Raw genomic sequence first — 26,814 nt, forward strand, 5'->3', positions numbered from 1 at the left:
TTGCGCTTCCTAGGTAAGCGCTCTACCACTGAGCTAAATCCCCAGCCCAATACATCCAGTTTTAAAGGTAACTCTAAGCGTGCAACTAACAAGGGAGTGCATTATGTCGGTAAGTCTAATTGTAAGTCCAGAGCCTCCTCTGACCCACCATCCTGTCCTACTCGCCTGCCTCTCAACAACAGCATGGCCACTAGCATGGCCGAGGATTTGATTGGCATCCATTAGTAGCCACAGATAATGGAGGGGAAGCGCTATTGTGCTGTCTACAGGTGTTGGGTTTATAACCGGGAAGATAAGTTAACCACTCTGTCGGACATTCTGTTAAACATTGCGAATCCAAATCTGTTCCAAACCTCAGCAGATTCAGCAATAAAGACAGCAAAATCTCAGCCCTCATGGATAACACAGCTTAGTGAGGTTGGGAAAAAGGAGATGGGCTAAAAGGAAAAGAGGGACTGGAGAGGCTCAGGGCTTAAGAGCACTTGCTGTTCTTGCAGAGGACCTGGGTTCAGTCCCTAACACCCATAACATAGCAAGTTCACAACTGCCGGTTAGCTCCAGATCTGAGGGATCCGAGGCCCTCCTTCTGGCCTCTGAGGGCACTGTGTACACACGATTCACAGACACACATCCTGGCAAAAATGCTCATACGCATAAAACCTAAAAAAGAAAAATTAGAGCTAACACAGAGAAGGATGGGGTAGTAAGGTCAGGTGGTTCTGGGAGGAGCTGAGACAGGGGAGTAAATGTGTTCAAAATACATTGTATTTTGTATTCGAAGAATAAATAAACCATGGCTTTTTTAAAAATCATGGCAAAATTGGAATATATAGCAGATAGTGAACCTCAATGCTTTGAGAGGTAATAATTCCAAAATGAAATATATCTGGTAGCTGAATGTTTTATACGTGTGTGTGTGTGTGTGTGTGTGTGTGTGTGTGTGTGTGTGTGTGTGTGTGTTTTAAGAAGTATTAAGAAGGGCTGGGTGGGAGACACACCCTAGAATGTGCAGTGTGGGACTGAGCCCTTGTGTTTGTGTTAAGCCCAGCCAGACAAGTTAACCCTGGGATAGGGACTTCCCAGCCAGGACAATGACAAGGACTATGGGAAGTGTCTGTATCCTATGTATCCCTCGCTGGCCCCAGATCTGCCAGAGTAGTGGATGACCATGGAGGAACAAGTCCCCCAAAAGACTGAGGAAGGAAAGCACTGAAGCCCACGAGCATTGAGAGTCTCTTCAGGGCCGTGAGCGAAGTTCAACCAGACACGCTCAGCCCTTGGCTGCAGACGCTGAGGTCAGCCGCCAAGCCAAGGCTCCTGATCCTGGTTCCCCCAGGATCTAGTGACTACAGACTGCATACGGGCATCAGGGAGCCCTTTGCCACACCTTGCAGATGAAGAACTCTGCTGGTTTTAGTTTCCCTCCTTGCATAGCAGCTTGAAGCAGGACAGCATATTGTCTCACAGCTCTAGGAATCAGACATCCCAGTTCCTCACCACTGAGTAGCCAGTAGCCCAGGGCAGGGGAAGGAGCCTTTGCCTGAGGCCAGCAGCCCAGGGCCTGGTGATCAAGGTGCTCTGAGGATGAGTCTTAAGCCCTCAGTCAGGCCCCTGCCTTACCTCTCCTACCCCTCCAAGTTGTCAGGGCAGGTGTGAATCACTCCCTGCTCTGTCTTTGGCACCTCCTTGGACAACCTTCGTATCCACCTCAATCCAGGGAGGTGCCATTTACCCATTATACAGACCAAAAAATGAGGAAGGTTCAGTGCCAGGAATGGGTGTGTCTTGGTTACTTTTCTATTACTGTGAGGGGGGAAAAAAAACCAATACAACCAAGGCAACTTCTAAAAGAAAATATTAAGCGTGGGGCCATACAGTTCCACCACAGGCATGGGGCCAGTGATGTAAGCTGACCCAGAAGACTGAGTCACAGGGAATCTAACTGGGAAAGGTGTGGGCTTGATTGATATCTGTGGATTGATAACCTATATGCAAGTAAGGACAGGCACAAGATAAGGCAAGCCTGTGATTGGGCAGTGAAAAAGAAAGGTGGGGGCAGAGTTTTTGAAAGGCAGGAGAGAGAGGAGGAGAGGAATAGAAGATGGAGGAGGAAAAGGAAAAGGAGGAGGAGGAAGAGGAAGAGGAAAAGGAGGAGGAGGAAAAGGAGGAGGACCAACCCCCTCTTGTGGCTTTAACTAGCCACAGGTAGCTATGAATATCTTATAAGGGATGGATTTATACAGGACAATTTGTCTTATCTAGGTGGGCAGTTTATATCACCAGTTGGTGGTGAGTTTATTGTGTGGACGTTTGTGGAGTGAGAATTTACTGATATAAATCTGATTGATAGAGTACAAGCTTTAAGAGTTTTGATTTTACGGGCTTGCTGGGAATATGAACAGAGTCCACAACAAGAGAGCTGCAGCGAGATGGGTGGCCATGGGGCCTGGTGCCCTGAATCATATTATTGTATCTTTTCTTTTTTTTTTTTTTTTTCCCAGAGCTGGGGACCAAACCCAGGGCTTTGCGTTTGCTAGGCAAGCGCTCTACCACTGAGCTAAATCCCCAACCCCCTGAATCATATTTTTATTATTTATCACAACAACTGCCAGTGACACACTTCCTCCAACTGGGCCACACCTCTTAATCCTTCCCAAACAGTCCCACCAACTGGGGACCAAGTATTTAACCATGAGGCCTATGGGAGCCATTCTCACCCAACTCCCCCCCCCCCACACACACACACAGGGCAAGTGTTGTGGCCAAGACTGGATTCTTTTATTGTTGTGTTTGTGTTGTACATGGTGGTACATGTGCATGCATGCCTGTGAAGGCCAGAAGACAATCTTGGATGTCATCTTCATGGACTGAAGGAGTCTTAGAAAAGAAAAGGCAGCTCATACGAACTTCCTTTGAAATGGGGTCTCTCACTGTTCCAGAACTCACCAATTAGGTAAGACTGGCTGGAGAGTGGATCCTCCTGTCTCCCCAAACTCTGGTGCTGTGATTCCAAGTGTGTCCAACCATGCCTGGCATTTTTTAACATGGGTCCTGGAGATCAAACCCAGGTCCCTGCGCTTGCTAGGCAAGTCCTTCGCTAACTGAGCCATCTCACCGGACTGGACACCTATTTAGACTTGCCCAAGCCTTTTTCAGTTGGCAGGGAATCTAGAGACAATGTTCACCAGAAGGAAAGAGGATGTTCCAGGGCAATCAAGAGCCCAAGGTTAGATCCAGGGCAGACCACGTGAGCCCATTACCATACTGCTGTGTCAGCAAGGGACTCTCAAGCTCGGTCAACACAACTGGATCTTCTCACAGGAAGAAGGGTTTTTCCCAAGATGCAAAACAGAATGGGAAGAAGGTGGTGCTGGCCTTTTCAGGTGTGTGTGTGTTATGAATTAAAGGGCAGGCTTGACTAGACAGGAAGCAAAGGTACTCATTTCCCTAATGGTGTGAATCCAGTGTCTCGTGTCCTTGGAAAGGAGAAAAATCTTTGGCACAGGCCATACGACGGTAAAGGTGGAGTTGGAGTTAAAGTGGTAAAGCCGTGGTCAGAACGACAGCAACAGAACAAGCCAGAGGAAGGAACGGGGCCGAGCCCCACTGAGGCTTCCAGAAGGGTCCAACCCCTTGACTTTGTTTTCTGCTTCCTGACTGCAAGAGTATCTTGTTTGTTTGTTTGTTTGTTTTTAAGATGTGTTTATTTTGAACTATGTGTACAGGTGTTTTGTCTGCACGCTTGCCTGAGCACCATGTGTAAGCAGTTACTGGGCCAGGAGAGGGGGTCAGATCTGCTGGAACTAGAGTGACAGATGGCTGTGTGCCACCTAATATGACTGCTAGAGGTTTGAACCCAGGTCCTTTAGAAGAGCAGTCAGTGCTCTTAACCATTGAGCCATCTCTCCAGTACCAATTTCTGCTATCTCAAAACAGCCAGTTGGTGGTAATTTACTCTAGCAACCCAAGAAACTAAGACCCCAATCATCTTTTTAAAGGTCAGGTCTTCACACCCCCGTTCAATGATAATGTCTTAAGAATCCCCTTTGATCTGGCCAACTAGAGAAACAACGGCACATGGCTGTGTTCTGGTACAGAGGTACAGACATTACGAGCAATCCATGGGCAGTCCCACTGAGGAAGCCACTTCAGAGGAGGACTTTCGAGGTGTCTCCATATTGCCTTCAAAGAGAAATGTGTGCGTGCGCGCGCGTGCGTGCATGCAGGTGTGTGTGCGTGCGCGCGCGTGCGTGCATGCAGGTGTGTGTGTGTGTGTGTGTGTGTGTGTGTGTGTGTGTTGTTCACATTGGAGACCTTGAATCTGGCTAAAATGATGTAAGAACTGGGGAGATGATCAATTTACATTGATGATATTAAGCTGACATTTCCTAGTTGTAATACCTACTGGCCTACTGGGTATTAAGAACAGCTTTCCCACTGTTAGCCTGCAAGGCAGAGTAAATTAAGCCCTGCTTAACACACTTTGCAAGTAGGAACTGCCCCAGCCAGGGTCTAGACCCACGGCCCCTGCAGTTCCACAGCTCACGATTTCTGGTTTGAACTGTGGTGAGCAATTGATGATTGTCTGTCAGGGGAGCCTCTGGTGCAGGTAGACTGGGAAGGAATTTGGGGAGTCTAAGTGGGGCAGCAGGGGTAGCCATTATCCTCCTGACAAAGCTAAGGATGATAGCTAGGCCCCACCTTGGAGGAGAGCATGTAGACAGCATGCGGATAGTAAACTAGGCCCTAACCTAGGAGGGCCCATTGTCACATGCCGAGGAAGACAGGCAGAAAGGAAATTGCAGACACCTGAGTCAGACCTCCGAGCTGCTTCTGTACAGTCCCGGCATTTTTAGCAAAGGCAAGAACGGTTCAGTGGTCATATTTCTTGGGCTTGGCTGGATCCTGCTCACCACAGATGGGTGGCGGGTGGCAGGGACTCAGAATGTCCTTTTCTGGTATCTTATCCCTTCATCTGTTTTTCATGGTAGGACCTAGGACACGCCCTCCTACTCCTTCAGGGGTACCAATGGCTGTCAGGATGGCTCTGCTGGCTCCAGAGTCCCCTACCCTATGTGCCTTTTTCAGGTTATTCCAACCTAGGTTGAAATCGCCAACCGGACATCCAAGCTCCCCGAGGACTGAGGCCTGACCTGCCGAGATTTGGGTCCACAGCTGTAACACAGAATCAGAAAAACTGGTCCTGCTGGCCTTTCCCAAGCACAGTCCCTACCTGGGGTCCCTGCTTCAGCCCCCTTTCCCATGCTGTCTGTCCCCTAAGCCTGACATGTCTTCTCCAATGACTGGAAACCCACTCCCACACTTCAAGCTCAGACTCCACCTCACATTCCAAACCTTTCCTGATTGTTCAGCTCCCCAGGGACCTGGAGGTGGAGGAAGAAGAAGAGGAAGAAGAGGAGGAGGAGGAGGAGGAGGAGGAGGAAGAGGAAGAAGAGGAAGAAGAAGAGGAGGAAGAAGAGGGGAAGGAGGAGGAGGAGGAGGAGGAGGAGGAGGAGGAGGAGGAGGAGGAGTTGGGGAAGGAGGATGGGGAGGAGGAGGATCAGGAGAGCCCTAGCTCCTTTCTCACCAGCTCATAAGCTCCTGCAGGCATTCAGGAGAGGACAATGGAAACAAAGTCTCCTAACCCACATCACCCCTGGACCACAGAGGGCCTGCCCTAGAGAGTCTGGCTGGAGGGTCTCTAGGAAATCAGAGTGAGTCACCGTCCCAGGAAAGACCCATGTGAGGTACCTCCCCAAGAGGTCATGAAAACGCAGCTACTGTACCTTGACTGTGTCCAGAGGGTAGCCAACAATGACACTGGCTACACCTGTAGGTCAAAGAAGAACACCTGGTCACCCAAACTCTGGACTCCTGGTTTGGCCCTGCCAGCTCCTAGAAGAGGTCAGAGACCTAAGGCACAGCAGGCACCAGTCAGTGAGTCACTAGAGAGCGGTCTTCCAGTGCACAAGGCCTGGTCCAGTTACTGAGGAAGGCAGAGAGAGGAGAGTCAAACCTGGGCCTACTCCAAAATAGGAATTAGTGATATCCTAAGACAACTGGATAACCACATGTTGGAAGAACAGATTTAGTCCCTTGCCCCATACTACCTAGAAAAGGTAATCCAAAATAGACCAAAGGCTTATAACTATAAAGACTCAAGCATGTGGGATATACTTTACAAGCCTGGTTTTGTAACATTTGTAGTTAGAGTAAACACACACACACACACACACACACACACACACACACACACCCAAGCACAAGCAACAAAAGAACAAAAGTAGGTAGCACAATAGATATTATCATGAAAGTAAAGACAAATCGCTTAAAAAATATAGATATCATTTACAAATCACATTATCCACTAAAGGTCCAGAGTACCCCAAGAACTCTTCCAGATGAAAGAGTGTTTAATGGCCAAAATAGACATCCCTCTGAAAGACATGCCAATGGTCAACAGTACACAAACACACTCAACATCATTAGGTACTAGGGAAATGTAAATCAAAACAATAATAAAATTTCCCTTCCTATCCACCAGGATGGCTGCAACTTTCTAAAGGCAAACAATAAGCATTGACCAAGATATAAAGTAATTAATTTTTTAAAAAAATGAATTTACTTATGTGAACGAATGTTTGCTGGCATGTATGCATGCGCCCCCCCTCCCCCCCATGCGTGCAGTGCCCGTAGAGGCTGGAAGTGAGCGTTTCTTCCCAGCAACTGTACCTGTAGATGGTTGCGAGTATGCGTTTGCTTAGAACTGCACTGAAGAGAAGTACTTGACTCTTAGCTTCTGAGCTGTAACTGTAGCCCTGAGACATTAGAACTCTCGTATGTTGTTGAGGAAAACAGAGCCTTTGCTCCAGAAAACTGGTTATTCTTCAAAAAGAGTTGAACACAGAATAATGGCATGACTCAGCATTTCCAATCCTAAGAGCTGAAAGCAAGAACTCAAGCAAAACAAGCACACTCATGGTCAGCTCAGCGTTCACCACATGCCACAAAGGTTGGGAACAGACCCAATGTTCATTAACTGACATACAATGAATAAACATGGTGAATAAAAATGGACTGTTATTTAGCTGCAAGTAGAACTATGTAGCCATTTCCTCCAAATGGAAACATTATATCTTGGAGGATCCTTAATACTCAGGAAGTAAAACTCACAAGTCTCAGAACTACCTGAAACTTATGAGATTTACAGGATTCTTTTCTCAATGTTACATAAACAGTAAGTGCTTCTGGAGAGAGGAGACGGTGTACTGAGAACACGTATGCAGCAGCTTTCAGGAGCCATCAGCCATGCTTGGATGTGTGTCACAGCAGCTGCCTGTGAGTCACCCAGACTCCTGTAACTAACCCTTTGCCTATGCCTCTCTGTATGTAACTCCAGTAACTCACTGACTTGTTAAGCTTTGGTCTGTCACCCATGCTCTGTCTGGGGTCACAAAACAGGTAGGAGTGTAGTATTGAACCCTACTACAATGTGGGCAAACTTTAAAAAAAAAAATAGTATGCTAAGCAAGAGGCGCCAGACACAAAATGCGGACATGCTGTGCAACTTTATTTAAATGAATTATGTGGACTAGGCAAAGCCACGAGACAGAAAACCGATAAAGAGGTTCCAGGCTATAGGGAGGGGAATTAGAAGTGACCACTGAATGGATATGGGCTCTTCTTTGGTTATGTTCAACAGTAAACTATAAAACATTTGTTTAACAAACAGTGGAATAGATAGCTTCAAAGCAGGAGTGAGTGAGAGTGTGTGTGTGTGTGTGTGTGTGTGTGTGTGTGTGTGTGTGTGAAAGAGAGAGAGAGAGAGAGAGAGAGAGAGAGAGAGAGAGAGAGAAGACAGAAAGACACAGAGAGACAGAGACAGAACCTGGCTACACACATCCTGGTGTAAAATAGTCCCAGATCTAGATAAGAAGCCTCTGTAGTGCCCAGATTTCTCTGGAACAAATCCCTCCACCACACTGAGCCATGAGAAGCGGGCTTAACAAGCAAGGCCCACAGGGACACACGTTACTCCGCCTAGAACCTCCTGTCTTCTTCAACCCCCATACCCTGAACTGAGCAGCACAGAGGTGAACAGAAGCAGACAACACCTCACACTGTCCGGCAGGGAGGGAGGAGCTCAACTCCTCAGGGTACCCTGTCTCCCAGCCCACAGCAGGGCAGGCATCCTCAGGTCTAGAGCAGTAGCTGAGAATCAAGTGCAGAGAATCAACCCTGCTCCACTCACCACCTACTGGAAACCAGAGGTGCAAAGTAAAAAGATAGGATGCTGGGGCAGTCATTTCCAAAGCTTGGAGCTTCAAACAAATATGGAGGGCATTGTAGTGAAATGTTGTGGCATGGTGTCATTAAGGAAGATGACGGCTATAGGCAAGTTTGGGGGTTCAAGGACTCTCAAGGCCCTAGGCAGACCCTTAGTGCCCTGTTGCCTGGATTAGACTCCTAAGTGTCAGTAGATGCCCACCTCAGGAAAATCACCCAACTGCTCTACTTCCTCGTCCTATCCGCTAAGTGAGGCTGTAAAGGCAGCTATTCCCCTGCGGTTGCTATGTAATGAGGAAATGGGTATTAGCACAGCGAAGTGTACACACTGCAGGATCCAATACACAATAGCCAAGAAAAGCAAACAGTGGCTGTTCTGAGAGGTGGGGGCCCAACTGAGTGGCAGGGAAGATGAGGCATGGCTAAAAATACTCCGCAACTTATAGGGGTGTTTTACCTCTTGGTGGAGTTACTAAAAGTCATCAAATCGTACACTCGGGCTGCAGGTGTCTTTAATGTGAAACACAAACCTTTGAAGACACAGCACCGGCACTTCAGCCTACCTGGAACCTGCTAAGAGTCCTGTCCGTGGGTTGGTTGCAGGTGACTGGCTATGGGACCCAGCTTGCGGTGAGCCCTAGGCGCGCGGTGAGCCCTAGGCGGAGACTCAGGCTCTCAGCCTCTGAGCCTCTGACCTGGCAGAGACCTCAGGACACAGCAAGCCCCAGCTGGACTTTATTCAGAAACTGTTACTTTGTTAACTACTCCCAGCTTGGTGGCTAATGAAGTAACACCTGAGGTGGTAGAGTGGGGGACCAAAAGGTCCGGAAGAGCTGGAGATGGCCCCGGGGGTGGGGGGTGGGTAGGAGGGCGAGAGCTGATGGCTGACAGCGGCCAGACAGGGATTCTTCTCAGCTGTCTAGAAAGACCTATATCACAACTCTCTACTCCCTGCCCTGCGGGCTCCTCTCCCTTCAGGAGCAACGCCCTTAAGACAAGCTGATCTTGAAGTCCAAGTTCTTGGCCACCCTGAGACCGGGATTCAGCAGCCAAGCCAGGCGCCAACCCGAGCACAAGATACTTGGAGATATGTCACCAAACCCAGGTGAGCCCCGGGGTCACTGAAGGGTGTGCGCGCATTGGGGTGGCATCATTGGTTGTCTGCTCTGACCAGCGGTTTAATCATTATGGGACCCAAGTTCATTAGGGCCTAAGTTGAGGCAAATCAGAGGCTAGAGGAAATCAATGTGAATCTTAAGAGCTTGGCTTCACAGACTGGGAGGGACCTCAGGACCAGCCAAGCGGACTGGGCTAAGGACGCCCGGTGCTGCAGGCGTTGCTCACTCTGGGATGGGATGCGTGATGAACCCCGCAATGCAAAGCGTGCTAACTGAGCACACCGGGCGCAAACAGCTGACAGGGCACCGCCAGGCAGTTTGCCCTGTGGTGCGGGGGGCTTTCGCAAGCACACTCACCTCCGATCCAGCCTGCCGCGAAGTCTTCCAGCTGGAAGCTGCCCATGGCTGACGCGGTGTGCGCCTCGGCTTCCCGCAGCCGGCGCTACGCTCAGTGTGTGTCAGGCATGGCCCCAGGGGACCAAGTGCACAGCAGGGGAGCGACACGGTCACTCTGCAGGTTCTTCTCTAAACTCTGAGTTCCATCCACCCGCGCTCGGGCTGTCAGCGAATGAGGGCGGGTAGCTGACAACCCGCCCCCAGAGGATCTTAAAGGCACCGCACTTCGATGAGGTGTGATCCGGGAGGCGGGCCCCAGTCCCCAAAGGGAAATCCCTTGGTTCTTCCGGCCACATCCTCTCCCCAACAACACAGCCTCAGAGCCTTCCAGGTGAAAGTGCCAGCCGGAGGAGCTTAGGATTTATTTGCAAAGTTGATCAAAAGAGGGAAGGAGAGAAGCTTTAAAAACACCAAAAGTTGTCTGCAATAGAACTCACCTGGGAAGACTCAACTGCGTTAAGGGCAAACAGCCCTGCAATAACTAATTGAAGGTTTGGGGAGATGGATTAGTGGGAAAGATCACCTGCTGTGCAAGCATGAGGACCTGAGTTCGGTTCCCAGAACCCATATAAATGGCAGACATGCCTGGAACTTCAGAGTTGGGGGCGGGGTCTGCAGAGACAGGATTACTGGGGGCTCACTTGACAGACAGCCTAGTGGGAGACAGAGTAGGAGACTTAAGGTTCTCTTCACACACACACACACACACACACACACACACACACACACACATGCAAAAGCACATGTGTGCCTACATGCAAATCACATGTGCATGCACACATATAAACACTCACTCACATGCACATACATACATATGCATACATACACACACACCACATGTGGGCATGCATATACATGCACATGTACACACACTCACACGTGTATGTGTACATATACATGCAAGCACACACGAGCGCACACACATACATATGCACGCAAACACAAATTCACGTGTGCACATGCATATATGTACACATATACACACTCACATGTGTGTGCATGCATGCATATACACACATATACACAGGCAAGCACACATGTATACACGTGTGCATGCATATACACACTCATAGACATATGCATACACATGCATGCACTGACACACGTGCACAAAAATTGTAACTGAAAAGTATCTACTAACTTGAATTCTCGGTGCTTTGACAGGCTGACTGGAAGCCACGGATGGTTCCCCTGTAAGATGCACACAATTTCCCAGGCCACTTAGAGTAGAGACTCCCTCACCCCCTCCAGGCCACACAACGTCTGCATGCCCTGGATTGAGAGTCCCATCTACAAGTGAGATACTGAATAAGGTGGTGGGAGGCACCACACCCAGAAATCAGTGTCAAGCCAGCTCCAAAGAAATACCAGCTCTGAATGATTTCAAGGTTATCCTGAGCTTAGCCAACACCTCCTCCCTGGCCTGGCGCTTACCCTTTCCAGCAAGTCTGGGAACCCCACTCCACAAGCCAGGAAAGCCTGCCGGTATGCTTAAAGTATATAATCTGTGTGCGTCTCACACAGAGATGGTAATCCTTCAGAAAAGTGGCCAGAGGATGGACCAGATCTCGGTCTGAACAGATTCCAAATTTTTCCCCTAACCCTGGCTCCCACAGGGAAAAGGCCAGGGATAAGCCCTACCCAGAAGGAAACTCCTGCATCCCCCCTGATGTGGGCACACAGCCCCTTCTTGTGGATAGGTCTAGCCTGAATGGCAGCCCCTGTGTTGGGAGCCTTCTCACTAGAAAGAGAGCAAACATTTCCAGCAGGCAGGCTACGGGAGAGCAAGCCAGCACCGCTACAGGCTAGGGCACTCTCTGATGCCTTGGATTTTATGTCGGTAGAAGCCAGCGGTCTCAACGAATTCCAGATGTTTTATCGGTTATTGTCAGAGGGATGCTAGTCAGATACAGACGACGAAAGACAATTGAAGGAGCAGGAAGATAGCCTTGGCTCTCAGTTCGCAGCATCCCAACCCTCTACAACCACAACATCGGATCACTCAGTAGCTCAGCAGAACCTTCCGTATAGATGACACTTTCCCAGAGAACTTCACGCCCTGGAGGCCTCAGCACGCCCTGACCAGCCTTCGGAACGACAAGGACAAGGCTGGAGACTCACTCCAGGACTTACCAGGAACTAAGGTGATACAGCTGGCTAGCATTTCCCCCTGCTAAGCAGCTGCCAGAACGGAAGCCACAGATAGCCACGTTCTTCTCAGCCAGAATTCTGAGGCAGGCACCTCTCTACTTTGGGGAAGCCTGCAGGCCCCATGTCCTGATTTCTCAGCTTGGCAGAAACACTCCTTACCCACCCACCCCAAAGCACACCCTATTCCCTGTATTTATGTGCTCTAGAATATCTATACATTGCCACTGTTGCCCCATCCCCATCCTGAGATGGCACTTGGTGGGTGTTATATTGCCCTGGGCTGACCTGACAATGTGATTCCTGTCAACTGTGGCCCTTCCTCTAGCCACGTCCTCTCAGAGAACCCAGTGATCTGAAGTCTCTCAGGCATAATTGGGGGTTCAGTAGCAGGAGATCCCCACCAGATTCTGTCTCAACCTACATTACCCCAGCCAAAAGATGGTCCTCTCTGCCTCTGATTGCCTCTGTTAGCAGACTACACACTCAGTACTCCCCTGCCTCTGTGGGTGACCCTGTGTTCAGCAGGGTCCAGCTAGCTTCCAGCAGGGATGCAGCACAGGGTCCCAGGCACAGCGCTCCAGGGTAGCAGGAGTGACGGACAATGACTGAAGGAAGAGCTTCTGTTGATCTGCTCTTGTCCCAGGATGGCAGTTTTGGGTCAGTGTGTAGGAGCAACTGGCCAGGCTTCTTTCCCAAGACTCTGACCACTGACCCCTGCTATAGGGTCTGCTGAGGAGTGAGGCTCAGGGTCCTCCCGTAGCCCTATCCCCTTCCCCCATGGGATGTGTACAGAGTTCACTTATAGATTCCAGAGCCAGAGCTGCCCGTCTGAGTGCAGGATAAAGCAGGAAGCAGGGGTTGGGAAGGGGAGTCTTGCAACATCCTAGGGAAGGGTGAAAAGCCACAGCCCATGGTTGAGGTCACTTCATATGCACATAGTGACCCACTTAGCCACATGGTCATCACTAGCACTACACTCCAAGCTGTACTCTGCTACGCCCATGACCTAAGCCTGGAACCTTTGGGGAGGTGTGAGGTCTGCAATGGGGGACCCTTTGGTGAGTTTACTGTTGGAGTCCGTGCGATGTGAAGCCAGCCAGTTCCCAAAGCCACTCTTGTAGGGCCACCTAGTACTTCCTGGCAGATGGCCAACTCCTCAGTCCTGGGTCAGCACCATTAGGGTGGCCTTGAGTTGGTGGGCATCGTTGGTGGCAGATAAGACAGCCTCCCTGGCCCAGGGTACTGCTGTTCTGATTGCCAATGAGAAGAGTTGAAGCCCTCACAGTCCTGACTGCATGCATGAAGCTGTCCTCGAAACGCATCGCAAGAAGGACTGAGAGAGCCTTATATCATGAGGCAGTGTAGAGCAGGGCCCTCAGAGTCCTGAGCCACTGCGGCATGGGACCCAGCAGAACACTGGATCCAGGAGGAGGACCAAAACTGTTGCCCTTTCTGGATTTGCCTCTAGCTGTCCTCTTGGTTGGGACACAGGCAACCAGCTCACAGAGGAACCAGGGTTCTGAGCTAACCTCTTAAGAGATTCATAGAGAAACTGAGAGACTTGTCAGAGACAGAGCAAAATTCCATTCCATGTCTCCCTCAGTTCTTCCACACAGGGAACCAGCAGTGTCATCTGCACAGTAGGGGCAAGTGGGGGGGTGGCCCTGGAATCCTTGGATAATGGGGCCCAATTCTGGTTTCTCACTATCTCCTTCAAGGGCAACAAAAGCCAGTCTTTGCTTCTGAGAAAGCAGCTAAGGAACTGACGGTTTGCCTGGGATGCAACAGGGAAGCCACTGTGAAGCCCTGGAGGAGTGCTCTTTCCGGAAGTCAGGAAAGGCTCTCTCCAGCCTGGCATCTCCTCATTGTGCCCGGAATCTACTCAGCCAATGGCTCTGCCTTGGTACCCAAGGACTCAGCCCCTTCCTGTGAGCATCATGTACACCTGAGGCAGCTGCTGACCAGCTGTGCTGAGGGCCTGCATGTGGCCTTATTCACCCCTCCTTTGTTTCCTGCCCTTATGTAGATATGGGGTTCCTTGGAGCTCTGACGGAACCTTCCTGAATTTCCACCCTTGTCTCTCCACTCTCAATCCTCTACTTGACCCCAGGCTTCACTTCTGAGCACAGGACCTCTGCTTTTCTAAAGCCTCCACCCAGGAGACTGATACCTCAGGCACATCCAAGAGAACTCTAACTCCTCCCTCTGCTACCCCCAACCCCTCCCAAGCTGCCTCTTCTATACCCCTCAACTTGGGAAACTGCACCTCCACTAAGCTGCTATGTTCCTCTCTCTCCCCAAGTGCCTCATCCTGCCAGCCGGGAATTCCTGGTGTTCTCCCTTCTCCAACGTCCACTGCCCTCTGACAGTCTGGCCTCTGGCTGTGGCCGTCGCCACCTGAATATGGTGGACATAGGTTCTTTGTTCCCTCTGACCTGGTCCTGGGCCCCATCTCCCAATGGCTGCTACAGCAGGCTTCTGAGGCTTACGTGGCCTCTGCTCTGGCCACCTCTGTGCAGTGCCCTCCGGGGACTCTGTGGCCTTGACTGTACTCGCTAATTCCCTATTAAGGCGTGTGCAGGTCTGCGAGACAGAGTCCAGTGGCCCTTCTGCTCCTTCTACCACCTCGCTTTGTCCAGCTGGAGTCCAGCCAGGCAATGTGGCCTTCACACCCCACATTCCTTCCCTGTGTGGGACTCTATGTACTGGTTCCTTGTACAGATGCCTCCCCCCCACCCCACCCCCACCACGCTCTCTGGCTAACCCCGGTGCCTAACTCCTTTGTGATTCTGCTTGGCTGCCACCTTCCCCCCCTCCCCCACCCCCCCACCCCCCCACCCCCACCAGGTCTTTGCTGAAGTGCACACTAAGACATTCTGCCTTGTCTGTGCTGAACGGTCTGTGTGGCTGCCTGTCCACTCGGGCTTGTAGTCTGTCTGCCTTGTCCTGCAGAGGCCTGATGTTCAGTCAGCACTTAGAGATGCCTTAAACAGGGAGGCAATAGGGCAATGACTAAAGGGCGGGCCACCTGATATCAACAAAAGAGGGAGTCCTAGTCATAGCAGATCTGAGGAGGTAGCCACCTCACACCTCTTCAAGGGCCTTTCTCAGAAGCCACAGAATCCTGGTTTCTTTCAGGCCCTCCAAAGTGTCAGCTGCTTTCCCGCCTCCAGGCTTTCGCACTGACCACTAGACCCCTTTCCCCACCAACAGAAAGACAGTCGACTGATGGCTGTAACAGGCCCCACAACAGCTTTGGGCCTTTGTTGTTCCTGCGCAGACTATGGGAGGTAACTGGAGGGAGAAAAAGGTCACAGTGATTTCGGGGTTGCTTTGTGAGCTTGTCATCGGGAAAGGTTCCTTCCTCATAGACAGTTCTCTGGGGTCTGCCCAGAGAATGCTCAGAGGATCAGCCTCTCGTCCGCCTGGTGCGACTTCGGAGCTGCACAGCAGAGTGTGGCTGTGGGCTGAAGGTGGGTTGACCATTTGAGGACTAGGCTGCCTGGTCGCCGCGGCAGGGTTGAGGCTGCTGCAGCTGGTGGTTTCGGTCTTTATAAGGTAGGTATGGTGCCTTCTTAGGCAGTGTCTGAGGAATAAAATTGTAGACCACGGGGACACCAGCTGTGTGTTGACAAGATGTGCCAGGAGGGGGCGCTGCAGCACAGCACTCGGAGCTTCCCGGTGGAAAGGGACCGCGTTCACGTAGCCAGAGTGGAGAGGTTTCCTGCCAGGGGGGTGGTAAGGGGCTCGAGATTGCATTTAAAAGGTCCAGAGAGGAGTCTGAGGGCGCCAGAGAGGCTGCTGCTGGTGGTGGTGGTGGTGGTGTGTGTGTGTTGGCGGGGGGGGGGGGTGGGGTGGGGGTGGGGGGTGTTAGCGTGAGCGCCAGAGGAGCAGCTGAGACTTCTTCGGGATTGCAGACTGAAAAGAAAACTATCACTTGACAGCTTGTAACCTGGCTCTGCCAGGCGGCTCCCAGCTTTTGGTGGGTGGTCAGCTCCGCCAGGCTACAGCAGGCTTTCAAACAAATTCGCTAATGCCACTCAGTAGTGATGATTGTGAGATTCATCAGCTGCTCCGTTCCAAGCCACAAATGCTGCTTCAGGCCAGGACTCAAGAAAGGAAGTGACTTCCCTGAAGGCTCACAGTCCCACCCTTCTACATAAATGCTGGAAATCCCCTGCCTCCGCTTCTTTATCATCAATAAAACAGGGTTAGCTTGCCAACTGTGCCATACCCTAAGGGCTCCCAGAGGACTCTTACCAGGAGGAGAAACATCTCCCAAAATGCCAGCGCAGGATCCTGAAGCTCCTGTACCTTCTTCTGTACCAAGTTGCGAGGGCCAAGGACTGCCTGACTCTCCTCCGACTTTCCCCTCAGTTGATGGACACAAGTGGGCACAGGCTGGGAGATCTGATCTGCGGAAGAGAGTGTTTAAGAGGCTGACAAGGGCCACCACTGCTAGAAACCTCACTGGGAAGTCAAGAGAAATATGTAGGGGGTATAAATGGGAGGAGATTGGATGACATGGCCGTCCTCAGTGTTGGGGAAGGCCTAGCTGCAGGTTCACCCATGGCTATCCGAAGAGCACAGGCAGAAAGAAAAATCTGAGGGCGATGGGCAAGCTGTGGGGAGATGTCGTAGGTGAGCAGGAAGATGGTGCGGGAGGCAATGGTGCCGTGAGAGCCAGTGGAGGTCAGCAGTCCTTTGCTCCCTGGCCACTCAGGATGCTGATGGGCTGGAGGCTGACTCCAGAGGACCCTGGGTGGCAGGGTCAGGAGCTGAGATGGTCACGCAGAAGGTGGCAACTACGGCACCCACACAAGAATACAGGCTCCTCTCAAAATAGCATTTGCTCTCAGGAGACCTGGTAGGTCTACAACCTCAGTCAACCCTCATCCCAGGGCACACATATGCATCAGCCAATAACCTCCAACTAGCCCCTGAGGGAAAGAGGGCAAGCCTGGGGTCACAGGGCAAGATACCAAGAACTCATAGCTTCCAATCAATACCCAGGTCTGCCCACTTGCTGCAAGTCTTGGATGCGTCTGGTACTTTTTTTTTAAAGAAAATATTTATTTATTATTATATTTAAGTACACTGTCACTGTCTTCAGACACACCAGAAGAGCACATCAGATCCCATTACAGATGGTTGTGAGCCACCGTGTGGTTGCTGGGAATTGAACTCAGGACCTCTGGAAGAGCAGTCAGTGCTCTTTTTTTTTTTTTAAATGCCTTCTGAACTTCTTTTTTTTTTTTTTAAGATTTATTTAATATATATGAGTACACTGTAGCTGTCTTAGACACACCAGAAGATGGTATCAGATCTCATTACAGATGGTTGTGAGCCACCATGTGGGTGCTGGGATTTGAACTCAGGACCTCTGGAAGAGCAGTCAGTGCTCTTAACCACTGAGCTGTCTCTCCAGCCTACATCTGGTTCTTTTTTTTTTTTTTTTTTGGTTCTTTTTTTCGGAGCTGGGGACCAAACCCAGGGCCTTGCGCTTCCTAGGTAAGCGCTCTACCACTGAGCTAAATCCCCAACCCCGCATCTGGTTCTTCTATACCCACTTACCCACCTATTTAAAAAGACCCAGAACCTGAGTCTTTTTACCTTTCTTTTTAAAACTTTGAGCCAGAGCCCATCTAAGTTGTGAAGAGCATCGACGACCTGCTCTTCCTGGCTCGAATGGCTCAGAGTAAAGGTTTGTATCACCAGTCCTACAGGACCCAATGTCTTCAGTGTCAAGTCTGAGATCACTCTTGGCTTTGGAACCCACCCCACTACCCACCATTTGCCACCCCAGGGTCAGTGTAAACACCACACAGGCAAATGCCCCCATGTTGAAGAGGAGCAAACTCCAAAATAATTTCTTCTGATCTTATAACAAGTGGGGTGGGGTGGGGTGGGGGAGGGTAAAGAATAAAACCCTAAAGCAACATGGATCTTTTTTTTTTCCCTACAAAAATGCACCTCAGTTTTCCTAAGTGGCAAAATGGGCCCAGTGAGAAGATTGGGGAGAACCAGACTCAGAAGGGGTTCGGGAGCACACAGGATGGGAACGGGCTCTCGCATGAGAGCCTTGCTGGATCTCTTGGCTGTGCAGTCAGGCTCCAGCTCCTCCTGACCAGATGATCCCGCCATCCCTGCAGTCCCAGCCATGGGCCTCTGCTCAGAATCAGAAGTCCGTCTGCCCACCCCACTGAGCCTGCTTCTTAGTCTGTAGAATGAGATTATCTCAAAGTCTGGCAAGGCAGGCTCCAGGCTCATAAGGGATGCCCAGCAGAGGGAAGGCAGGAGGACGGGGGGGGGGGGGCCTGGTTCTGAAGCACCACACTAAGGTGGTCAGGCACCCCAGCCTCCTGCTGATGATTTATTTACAAAGCCAATGTGTACTGTGTACCTTCAGGTCATTCAGGAGGCCCCTGGTACCCAGCCACAGAAGCAACAATGAGGTCCAAATGGGGACACAGTAGGAATCCCCCTGTAGCCACTTTTATGACAACACACACACACACACACACACACACACACACACACACACACACACACAGAGCCTCATCAGGCAGATTTCCCAACCTAGGAGAATAAGGTGGGGTAGACTGGGTAGGATGGTGACTTTCTAGGCGTGGCACTGGGTGGCTGAATGTGCCACAGGCCTCTCCCTTGGGCTGCTTAATGAGAAAGGCAAGCCTAGGCGTGTGGAAGGAGATACCAGAGCGGAAGACCACGTCATCACCAGGCGCTGATGAAGGTGTGGTGGGGAAGGGGAGAGATGGTTCTTTCAGTGGGGAAAGGAAGATTCCCCCCCATTGGTGGTCTCATAGTAAAAGACCTCTTTCCGCCCCAGGAGGGAGGGACAGTGAATGTCAGAGGGGGCACTCACTAGGCCAGCTGTGGTCCCAGGGCAGGTGGCACGAGCTGTAGGGGCCTCCGTTCCTGTTCCCTTTATCCTTCACTGACCAGGAGGTTTTGGAGCACGAAGTCCCTGCTGCCTTCACTCCTGCGCACCACCAGGTTGGGGTCACTCTCGTGAGCTCCCCAGCACCGAGGAGGGAAGCACGGGACTGGTGTCTAGCCTCTCTTCGGGGCTTCTGTAGTATGGCACGAATCCCGAGGCACCAAGAACAGGGTGCCTAGCGAGAGCGGCATCCTGGCTGTCATCACACGCGAGACCTTCCAAGCAGCAGCAGCAGGCTGGTGAGGGTGAAAACCCAGAGATGAGGTCTGGCCCTGCCAAGGGGGACTGGGTGAGGAAAAAGAGGATGTAAGCTACGTTCATGCCAAGGTGGAACCTGGCCTACAACTCTACAGGGGGCAATCGGGGTTGGGGGTGGGGCGGGACCTAGGCCAGTGCTGCCAAGTGGGGAACCCTTGGTAATGTTGTTTCCTCAACCAGAGGCTGCTATGGGAAAGCCTGATCCTGACCTTTGAACTCAGTCCTTACCTCTGCAGTCCCTAGACCCCATGGCCAGCATGGGTGGTGGTGGAGGTTGCTCATGAGATTAGAGCGGATACAGGTCTGGGTCAGAACCCAGGCTTGGCACCTGACAGCTGGGTGAACTTTGATTTTTCTAGGAGATGTGTCTCACTAGCCCTGATCAAATGAAATGGCTCACACCCAGTGTCTGGGTATCTGACACATTTCAATAAGTAACCAGATGTTTCTATGGGCTCGGCTCCAAGTTCAGGCCTTGCCTAGCTGCTGAGCCATCAGGGACCTGGCCAAGGTCTTATTGGGGTTTGGCCAGGGATAGGTGTCTGGAACATTCTAGAGTCTCCATGTTGCCTGCCCTCCTGTGGCCTCTTCAAACTCACAAGGCATCCATCTCTGGCTGTCACTTTGTGGCAGCCGTCTTGTGTCTCACTTCCTGGAAAGAGGTCTCTAGAGGCCAGACACCAGCAGCAGCCTTGAGGCACGGTGGCACTGGGCAAGTGCTCTTCCTGGGAACGGTAGTACGGGAAGAAGCCACTGGGTGGCGCTGAGTCCTCGAAGAACAGACCCCCTTGGCCGCTCCAGCCAGCTTCCGGGCCTGGGCCGACTGCAGCCTGCTGAGCCAGCTCCTCAAAGGCTGTGGGCTGCTCATATGTGCAGAAGGAGAGGCTGGGAGAGCCAAGTGGCTCCCTGTCCTGTAGACTGGTGTCCCGCAGTTGCTGGTACAGGCATTCCAGGTCCTCCCCCAACAGGAGGCTTGGAGAGATCAAGGCACTTGGCTCAGCCTTTTGGATCTTCTGCATTGTCTAAGAAGAGAGGACTCCATTGGCTGGTGCTGCCTGATGCCTTCCTAGTCCTGTCTATATTTGGGAGATTTCTAGAGCTTACACCAGACCAGGGGTCCCTACTGGGAGAAGTCCAGCAGTGCTCTCAGAAAAAAACTGGGCTCTCTAACCTCATCTCACTCCTCACCCTGCTGGCTCTGTTCAGCAGGATGTGGGCATCCCCCAGACCCTCAGTCACACTGCCTGAGCATCTGCGAGCCTCACCCCAGAAGTCTTTCTAGTCTCCCTGACTACGGACTGTTATAACTTTCAGAAATGCTTCTTTCTCTGCCTACTCTGCACCTGAGGTGGTCGTGTCCCTGACACTTTTGCAAGAAAAACAAAACCAACCAACCAATCAATCAAACAAAAGATCCCAAGAAATTGTTCCTTATTCTAACCTCCTGGTCTCCAACTCCCCTAACTAACACTGCTGGGTGCACACAGGCCTTTGCATCAGGTAGACATGTTATTAGTGCAGAGACAAAACACCCATACACGAGAGGGGGAAAGAGGAAGAAGGAGGGCAAGAGTGAGAGAGTAAGAGAACGAGGATGCCCACAGGCTTGGCTAGTGTCGGAGTTCTTGTACACTGGTAGGGGAACAACCATGTCTGATGAAGAAACAGAGAAGAGAAATGGGGGGTTCCTTCTTGGCCAGGGTGAGGGGGGGACAGAGGCCTGGAGTCTCCATTTCCATCACTGCCCATTTGGACCATTTCCGGCCCTCGAGCCGCTCCAGCTTAGACACTCTGGGCTTCATGGCAACGTTTATTATGGTCTGGCCTCTGGCTTTCCCGACTCTTCTAGAGTTCTTGGCTCTTGAATCAGTGATAGCCCCTAAGTTCCTGAATGTCACCTAACTAACTCCTGGGGACGTGCTGGCCATGGACTGATAGAGCCAGGAAGTGAGTGAGGGATCGGAGCACACATCTGACACTGGAGAATGTTCTAATCCTCAGAAGATCCAAAGGGATGGGCTCACCTCTCCTGCTACACGGTGGTGGAGAAGCAGGCCGAGGGACTGTACCAGGGGCTGAGCCCTATCTGTCCCTCTCGAGCCTGTGCTCTTCACCGTACGGGTGTGCAGTACCTGTTCCCTGTGAGGTACATCCCTAAGCCCTGGCACTGACTACACCTTTCCTGACTTGTTTGATCTTGGCAGATGCAATCATGTCTAGATAAGTTTTACTACGTCAGGGCATGCCTTAGATCGATGACTGGGAAACTTGGGACACCGACACTCAGGGAGCATGATCTCCTGTGGGCAGAGCCAAGGAAGGCCAGGTCGCCAGCCATCGCCAGGAGCCAGAAGCCAGAAGAAGGGTGTAGAACAACTTCTCCCCTGGAGCCCCAAGAAGGAACTAATTCTGTCCCAATCAGAATTAGGCTAACCAGGCTTCAGGTTTCCAACATTGTGTGGGAATGAGCGGCCATCATTTAAACCCACCAGGCTCGAGAGTTGCCTATAACCCTAGGATCCTAACCGGTATCAGAGAACTGGGTGGCTTACTGTTGAGTTAGAGGGCCCTGCTGGTACTTCCTCTGGAAGCCCTCTATAGCGACTCCCACTATGCCTTACCCTTCCTGCCATCGAGGGGGTGCTGATCAGGACTGACTGTTCTGGGTTGGGGAGAGGGGGATCTACTCTTTGGCCTTGCCTCCCAGGGCCCTGTCTCCTCTTTACCTGCTAGGCCTGGATTGAAAGGGAGCAGGTGTGATTTGCTCCAACTCCCCAGGAGGCTCCCCAGGTTAGGGCGCTCACACTCACTTTGCTGCTTAGAGTCCCCGGCAGGAGCTGGCTGGAGCCCCGAGTGCTGACACTAAGCCTAATCCTCAGACTAGAGCTGGAAGGTCAAAGCCTCCCCCACCCCGCCCCCACTCTTCCGTGAGCCTCCTCTTCACCAGGCAACCCCTCCTGCCCACTGAGAGAAGATTCCACCATGAAGTCACAAGGCCTGGTGCCAGGCAAGAAAGCCAGGTGGCTCTGTCGCCATGGAGACTTCTGCCCTACACCCAGCACCTGTGTTCCTCACCTGCCTTTTAATTCAGCTTAATCCAGATGGCCCCAAGAGAGCAGGGAAACAAAGACTGGGAACATCTGCAGCCAGACCAGCTCTTTTCTCTGGGGCCAGTGAGTCACCAGAGACCACAGAGTGACCCACCCTGGGGTGAAGAAGACAAAGGTTTCTGTAGTTCTGTCCACTGACAGCAGGGCACTCAGGGAGCTGGCCAGCACCGTGTGGATCTCTACTCCCCTGACCTCCAGCTTCTCTGTCTCCTTAGACCATGGCTGAGGCACCCCACCATGGCCCTTCCTAAGTAAAGGGAGCAGGTCTCAGGCTTGATGATACACTGTCTGTTCCCTGTTACAGAGCCACCATCCCGGTTCCTGTAGCCAACCTGGTGTTGCTGCTCAGGGGGAAGGGACCAGCATTGTTGACAGCTTCCTAGAAGTATGCAGCCACGAGGGGGCCACACTGTGTGCTTGCTCCATGCTCCTCTGTGCAAGCTTTTAAGTCAGGAGGGCACCACTGTTGTGACGTTTCAGGAAGGGACTGAGCATAGACAAGAGATAGAAGGCTCTGGAGTTTTCCCTTGGAGCATGAGACAGGAGCCTAACTCCAAAGTCTGTAGGACCTTGGGCTTCCCCTGGGTGTGACCATTGGGGCTCTCTGGGTCACAGGCATGACTCTCCTAGATGGCACCCTACACTCACTCTGATGGCCTCTACTGCTTGCTCATTAGGTGACTTTTTTTTTTAAAGATTTTTTATTTATTATATGAGTACACTGTAGCTGTCTTCAGACACACCAGAAGAGGGCACCAGGTCCCATTACAGATGGTTGTGAGCCACCATGTGGTTGCTGGAAATTGAACTCAGGACCTCTGGAAGAGCAGTCAGTGCTCTTAACCACTGAGCCATCTCTCCAGCCCCTTGGGTGACTTTTTCTTAAAAAAAATAGACTTGACTCTTTAATCTAGCTGGAATTCCCTTTTTCCCTCCATAAATAGATATAGTCCTTAATTTTATAACTGGAATGGCCAACTGACTCAATATCATTTGTAAATATTGCTCCCCAAATTTGATTTGAAATACCAACATAACCCAAACGATTAACTTTTAAAGCTCAAATCAAGGGGTTGGGGATTTAGCTCAGTGGTAGAGCGCTTGCCTAGGAAGCGCAAGGCCCTGGGTTCGGTCCCCAGCTCCAAAAAAATAAGAACAACAAAAAAAAAAAAAAACACCTCAAATCAGTTTCTAGATTTTTTTTTTTTTAAATATGCCTCTCTTTGACTCTCTTGGTATAAATAACATATTATTTGGACTTCTTTCAGACTCGTTTACCTTTAGCTCATGTTATATAGTCAACATAACTTTTAAGGCTAATATCATTAGTAAATCAATACGTCTAATGGAGCAGCCAAGCCCCTTCCCCAGTGCCCTCGGACCCAAGAAGCTACTGTTTGGTTTCCTACCTGGAGTGAGTAGATGTTTGTTCCTGTCTCCCCAAGAATAATGTCATGCATATACCCCCCTCCCTTCCTCCTTCCCTCCCTCCCTCTCTCCCTCCCTCCTTTCTCACCATCCCCAGGAACCCAGCCACTGTCATCACCACACACGGCTTAACCTTGTCTAGAACATGTATGTAACTGAACCAAACTGATTAGTCTCTTGGCCTCTCTTCCTCATACATTGCTCCTGACTGCAGTCCCGATACTGTGTGAGCCACTGGACCCCACTTCTCCGACTGGTGGTGCTGCCCCTGGATTGGACATATCAACGTCCCACTGTGAATTGTGTTTCATTTCTTTGTTCCGATGGAATCTTTGTTTTTAGTAGTTCGAGTGAGTAGCCCGGGCGTGGTCTTCACAGAGCACATCCTCTTGGGGTCCACAGCGCCTCTGAACATAACAGGTCCTGCCCTTTACCAACTCTGGGCCTTATTTCTTCCAGCATTTCCCCAACTCTATTTCTCCTGTTATCTTGGAAATCTAACAACGAACACATTAAGTCCTAAAACTATTTTCCCATTTGTCCCCAAGGCTCATTTTAAAAACCTCCTTTCTCCCTATTCCTCAGACTGCATCATAGTTACTGACGTCCGTGCACCCTTTTCTCGCTGTTGATTCTCCCACTGGATCACACAGGGGACATTTTAAATTCAGGCTTTATATATTTCAATCCTAACACTTCTGCTTACTCTTTTTTAAAAGCAGCTCTAAGGTTCTTTGTGGACACTTCCGCAACCCTCGCTGGATCCGACGGAGCATGCGCACACCACAGTCTCTTTGAAGTCTTCAATAATCCAGTAGCGGTGACTCACCTTGGGATTTGAACGTATTCTTTTCCCTTTCAGAACTGGCCCCGCTTTCCTGGCTCTTTGCATGCTAGGTAGATTTGGGTTATTTTAGAGATGGGAAACGTCACCGTGTGCAGACGTTGGGTTCTACCCATAATCCTCTGTCTGAAGGACATTTGTATTTTGTTCTAGCCAGGTCTTTGGTTTGCTTAGGCTTAATCTCAGGTTCAGCATTGCCTTGTATGGACAGTGGTTCCGGTCTCGGGCACTGTCCTGGTTTAGGGTTGTACATGACTTACAGTTCAGTTTGATCTTCAAAGTTTACCCGTTTGGGTCTGTGATTTGTGGATAACTCAGGGATCAGGCTGAGCCTACTGCTTGTCCTCACAGAACTAGGGGACCGTTTTCTTGTCTGTCTATATTCCTCACACCACCTTTCCAGAATGCTCCTCCCCCCATCAGATTTCTTTGGCTAGAAAGAGGGGCTTTCTAGTGGTGCATCCTTTTGCCTCTGCTACTTCTGAGAGAAGGGGGAGAAGGATGAAAAACAGAAGATGGGTAGGGAGGGGGAAGGGGGAGGAAGGAAAGAGGGGGAGGAGGAGAGGAGCGGTGTGAGGGAGGATCGGTGTGAGGAAAGATGGAGGAGCTTTGCCCAACACATGGCTGCTCACAGATTTTTCTTTTTCTTTTTTTCCCTGCTCTGCATTCACTCACCTTTTAGAGTTATCACATAGCAGCTTGTGTGTTCTATTTAGAATTTCCAGTCACAGTAAGACTGGGCTGCCACAAGCTTATATTATCATTTCAGCCTCATCTTTGCCCGTTTGCTCTTGTTGTTGCATTGTAAACACTCCTTACATATGCAGGATACGAGTCCCTTGTCAAACATTTGCATTGTGAGTATTTTCTTCTTGGGAATGCCTTTCTAGTGTTATTATTGAAGCCTTTCTGGGAAACAAAAGTTTACTTTTTAAAAAAAAAAATAAGTTCAGTTTGTTTTTCTTAAAGTGCAGTAGTTCGTCCCTGCAAATAGCCCAAGGGATAGGAAAAGGCTTATGCAGGGTTGCACAATGGTAGACCATAAGCCCACTACAGGCACCCACACCAAGGATTCACTTAACATGTGTCTTCATATGAGCAATCTGAATCCCAAGGTCAGAGATTCATATCTGGAAACACAGCACTCCAGGTCAGTCAGTCGAACGAGCCTGTACCAGGTCCCTCTGACCCAAGTGTCTGCATCCCCAGCTTCTGTTCGCCAGGAATTCTGTTCTCTGCCCAGAGAGCGTATAGTGTGGGTGGGAGGGACCTTGGTCCTGAGCACAGTAAAGGTAGGATGTTTGAAAACTCCTGATTTCCAGAAGCATGTGGTCCCGCGGCGCTAGATACAGGCAGGGTTGGAGGAGACAGAGACTCTGAAGGCTAGGTCTGCAGGAGGCAGCAGGGCATGCAGTGGCCAGGCTGGCTGCAGTCACAGCATCTCTGAGGAACAAATGCACAAGCACTGATCCCCAGCGCGCTGCTCAGAGGAGACCCAGGCCCAGCAGCTCACCGGAACATTGCTGCAGTGCACTTCCGGTCCCTCAGGGCAAAGTCAACGGCCTGCTTCCATGTTGGGAGAAAAATATTTCCCAAACCCTTTGCATTCTCCTTGCGCCAGTTCCGGTGCCAGTCACGTTTGCCCAGAAGCAGCTCGTGGGGTTTGATAGAACTTGTTTGGACAGTACCAAGGCTTCCCGTGGTCCATCGGGAGCAGAGCCTTACCCTCTCCACGCTTCTTAGCATCTCCCTGGCAAGATTTTCTTGTTCAGAGAGAAGCTTTAGTTGCATTTCCGTTCGTCACCATCTCAAAACCCTGTGCCAGGGACCCTGTAGTTTAAGGGTGTCAGAATCAGCCAGATTTGTAAATAAGAGTGTACACAGACCACAGTTCCCTCAGAACTCTGTACTTACCGCCTTGTCCACAAGGGGGAGACTAGTTTCCATTTATTCTAGAAGGTCCCTATTGGGTCGTCATTAATGATTACTTAAGATGATATTTCTGTTTCTTTGTGTGTGATTGTTTCAGAGAAACTAAATCTCCTCATGCAAGGGTGGCGCCATTTTCCTTCCAGCTGACAACTTTCAGATGGCCGTTTGTTTGAAAACATATTTCCGAATCATTTACACACATCTTCCCCGGGAGTTTAGTCACGGGGGTAGGGGGATGGGGTGGGGTCTTCTAACAAATACCACATCTCGACCACAAGAACAGAGTCTTGTGGTCTTCTACCCCCCCCAAAAAAATCAGGCAAATTATTT

At 50.7% G+C, this 26,814-nt stretch overlaps 2 protein-coding genes across 7 annotated transcripts in view; both read right to left on the minus strand.

The window, feature by feature from the left end:
• The window catches only part of Slc25a48 (solute carrier family 25, member 48), a 59,243-nt gene extending 42,903 nt beyond the window's left edge, over nucleotides 1-16,340 (minus strand). The window contains exons 1-2 of one of the 2 annotated variants that reach the window (XR_010059371.1): nucleotides 16,212-16,340; nucleotides 5,787-5,830 (exon numbers count right to left, since the gene is read on the minus strand). Coding sequence is in view for 1 of the 2 variants with exons in the window: in XM_039096450.2 (XP_038952378.1) it covers nucleotides 5,787-5,830; nucleotides 9,762-9,807 (90 nt within the window). In the remaining variant the exon portion in view is untranslated. Of the gene's footprint in view, nucleotides 1-5,786; nucleotides 5,831-9,761; nucleotides 10,764-16,211 lie in introns of those variants that run through there. The other variant, XM_039096450.2, reaches the window with a different exon arrangement.
• On the minus strand, nucleotides 15,181-22,102 carry Gm3045l (predicted gene 3045 like). 5 transcript variants are annotated; one of them, XM_039095991.2, is made up of 5 exons: nucleotides 21,981-22,102; nucleotides 19,770-20,192; nucleotides 18,838-19,197; nucleotides 16,212-16,366; nucleotides 15,181-15,675 (listed from the first exon to the last, which is right to left on the minus strand). In XM_039095991.2, exons 2-3 carry the CDS (start codon nucleotides 20,187-20,189, stop codon nucleotides 18,976-18,978), a joined length of 642 nt encoding a protein of 213 aa, XP_038951919.1. In that variant the 5' UTR covers nucleotides 20,190-20,192; nucleotides 21,981-22,102; the 3' UTR covers nucleotides 15,181-15,675; nucleotides 16,212-16,366; nucleotides 18,838-18,975. The 5 variants fall into 5 exon arrangements, with proteins under 5 accessions (XP_038951919.1, XP_063132755.1, XP_038951920.1 ...); XM_063276685.1 differs by having other exon boundaries at nucleotides 21,897-22,091; XM_039095992.2 differs by lacking the exon at nucleotides 21,981-22,102 and adding an exon at nucleotides 21,195-21,886.
• Between the last annotated feature and the right edge of the window lie 4,712 nt (nucleotides 22,103-26,814).

Source organism: Rattus norvegicus, chromosome 17 (assembly GCF_036323735.1).
Source record: "Rattus norvegicus strain BN/NHsdMcwi chromosome 17, GRCr8, whole genome shotgun sequence".
NCBI lineage: Eukaryota > Metazoa > Chordata > Mammalia > Rodentia > Muridae > Rattus > Rattus norvegicus.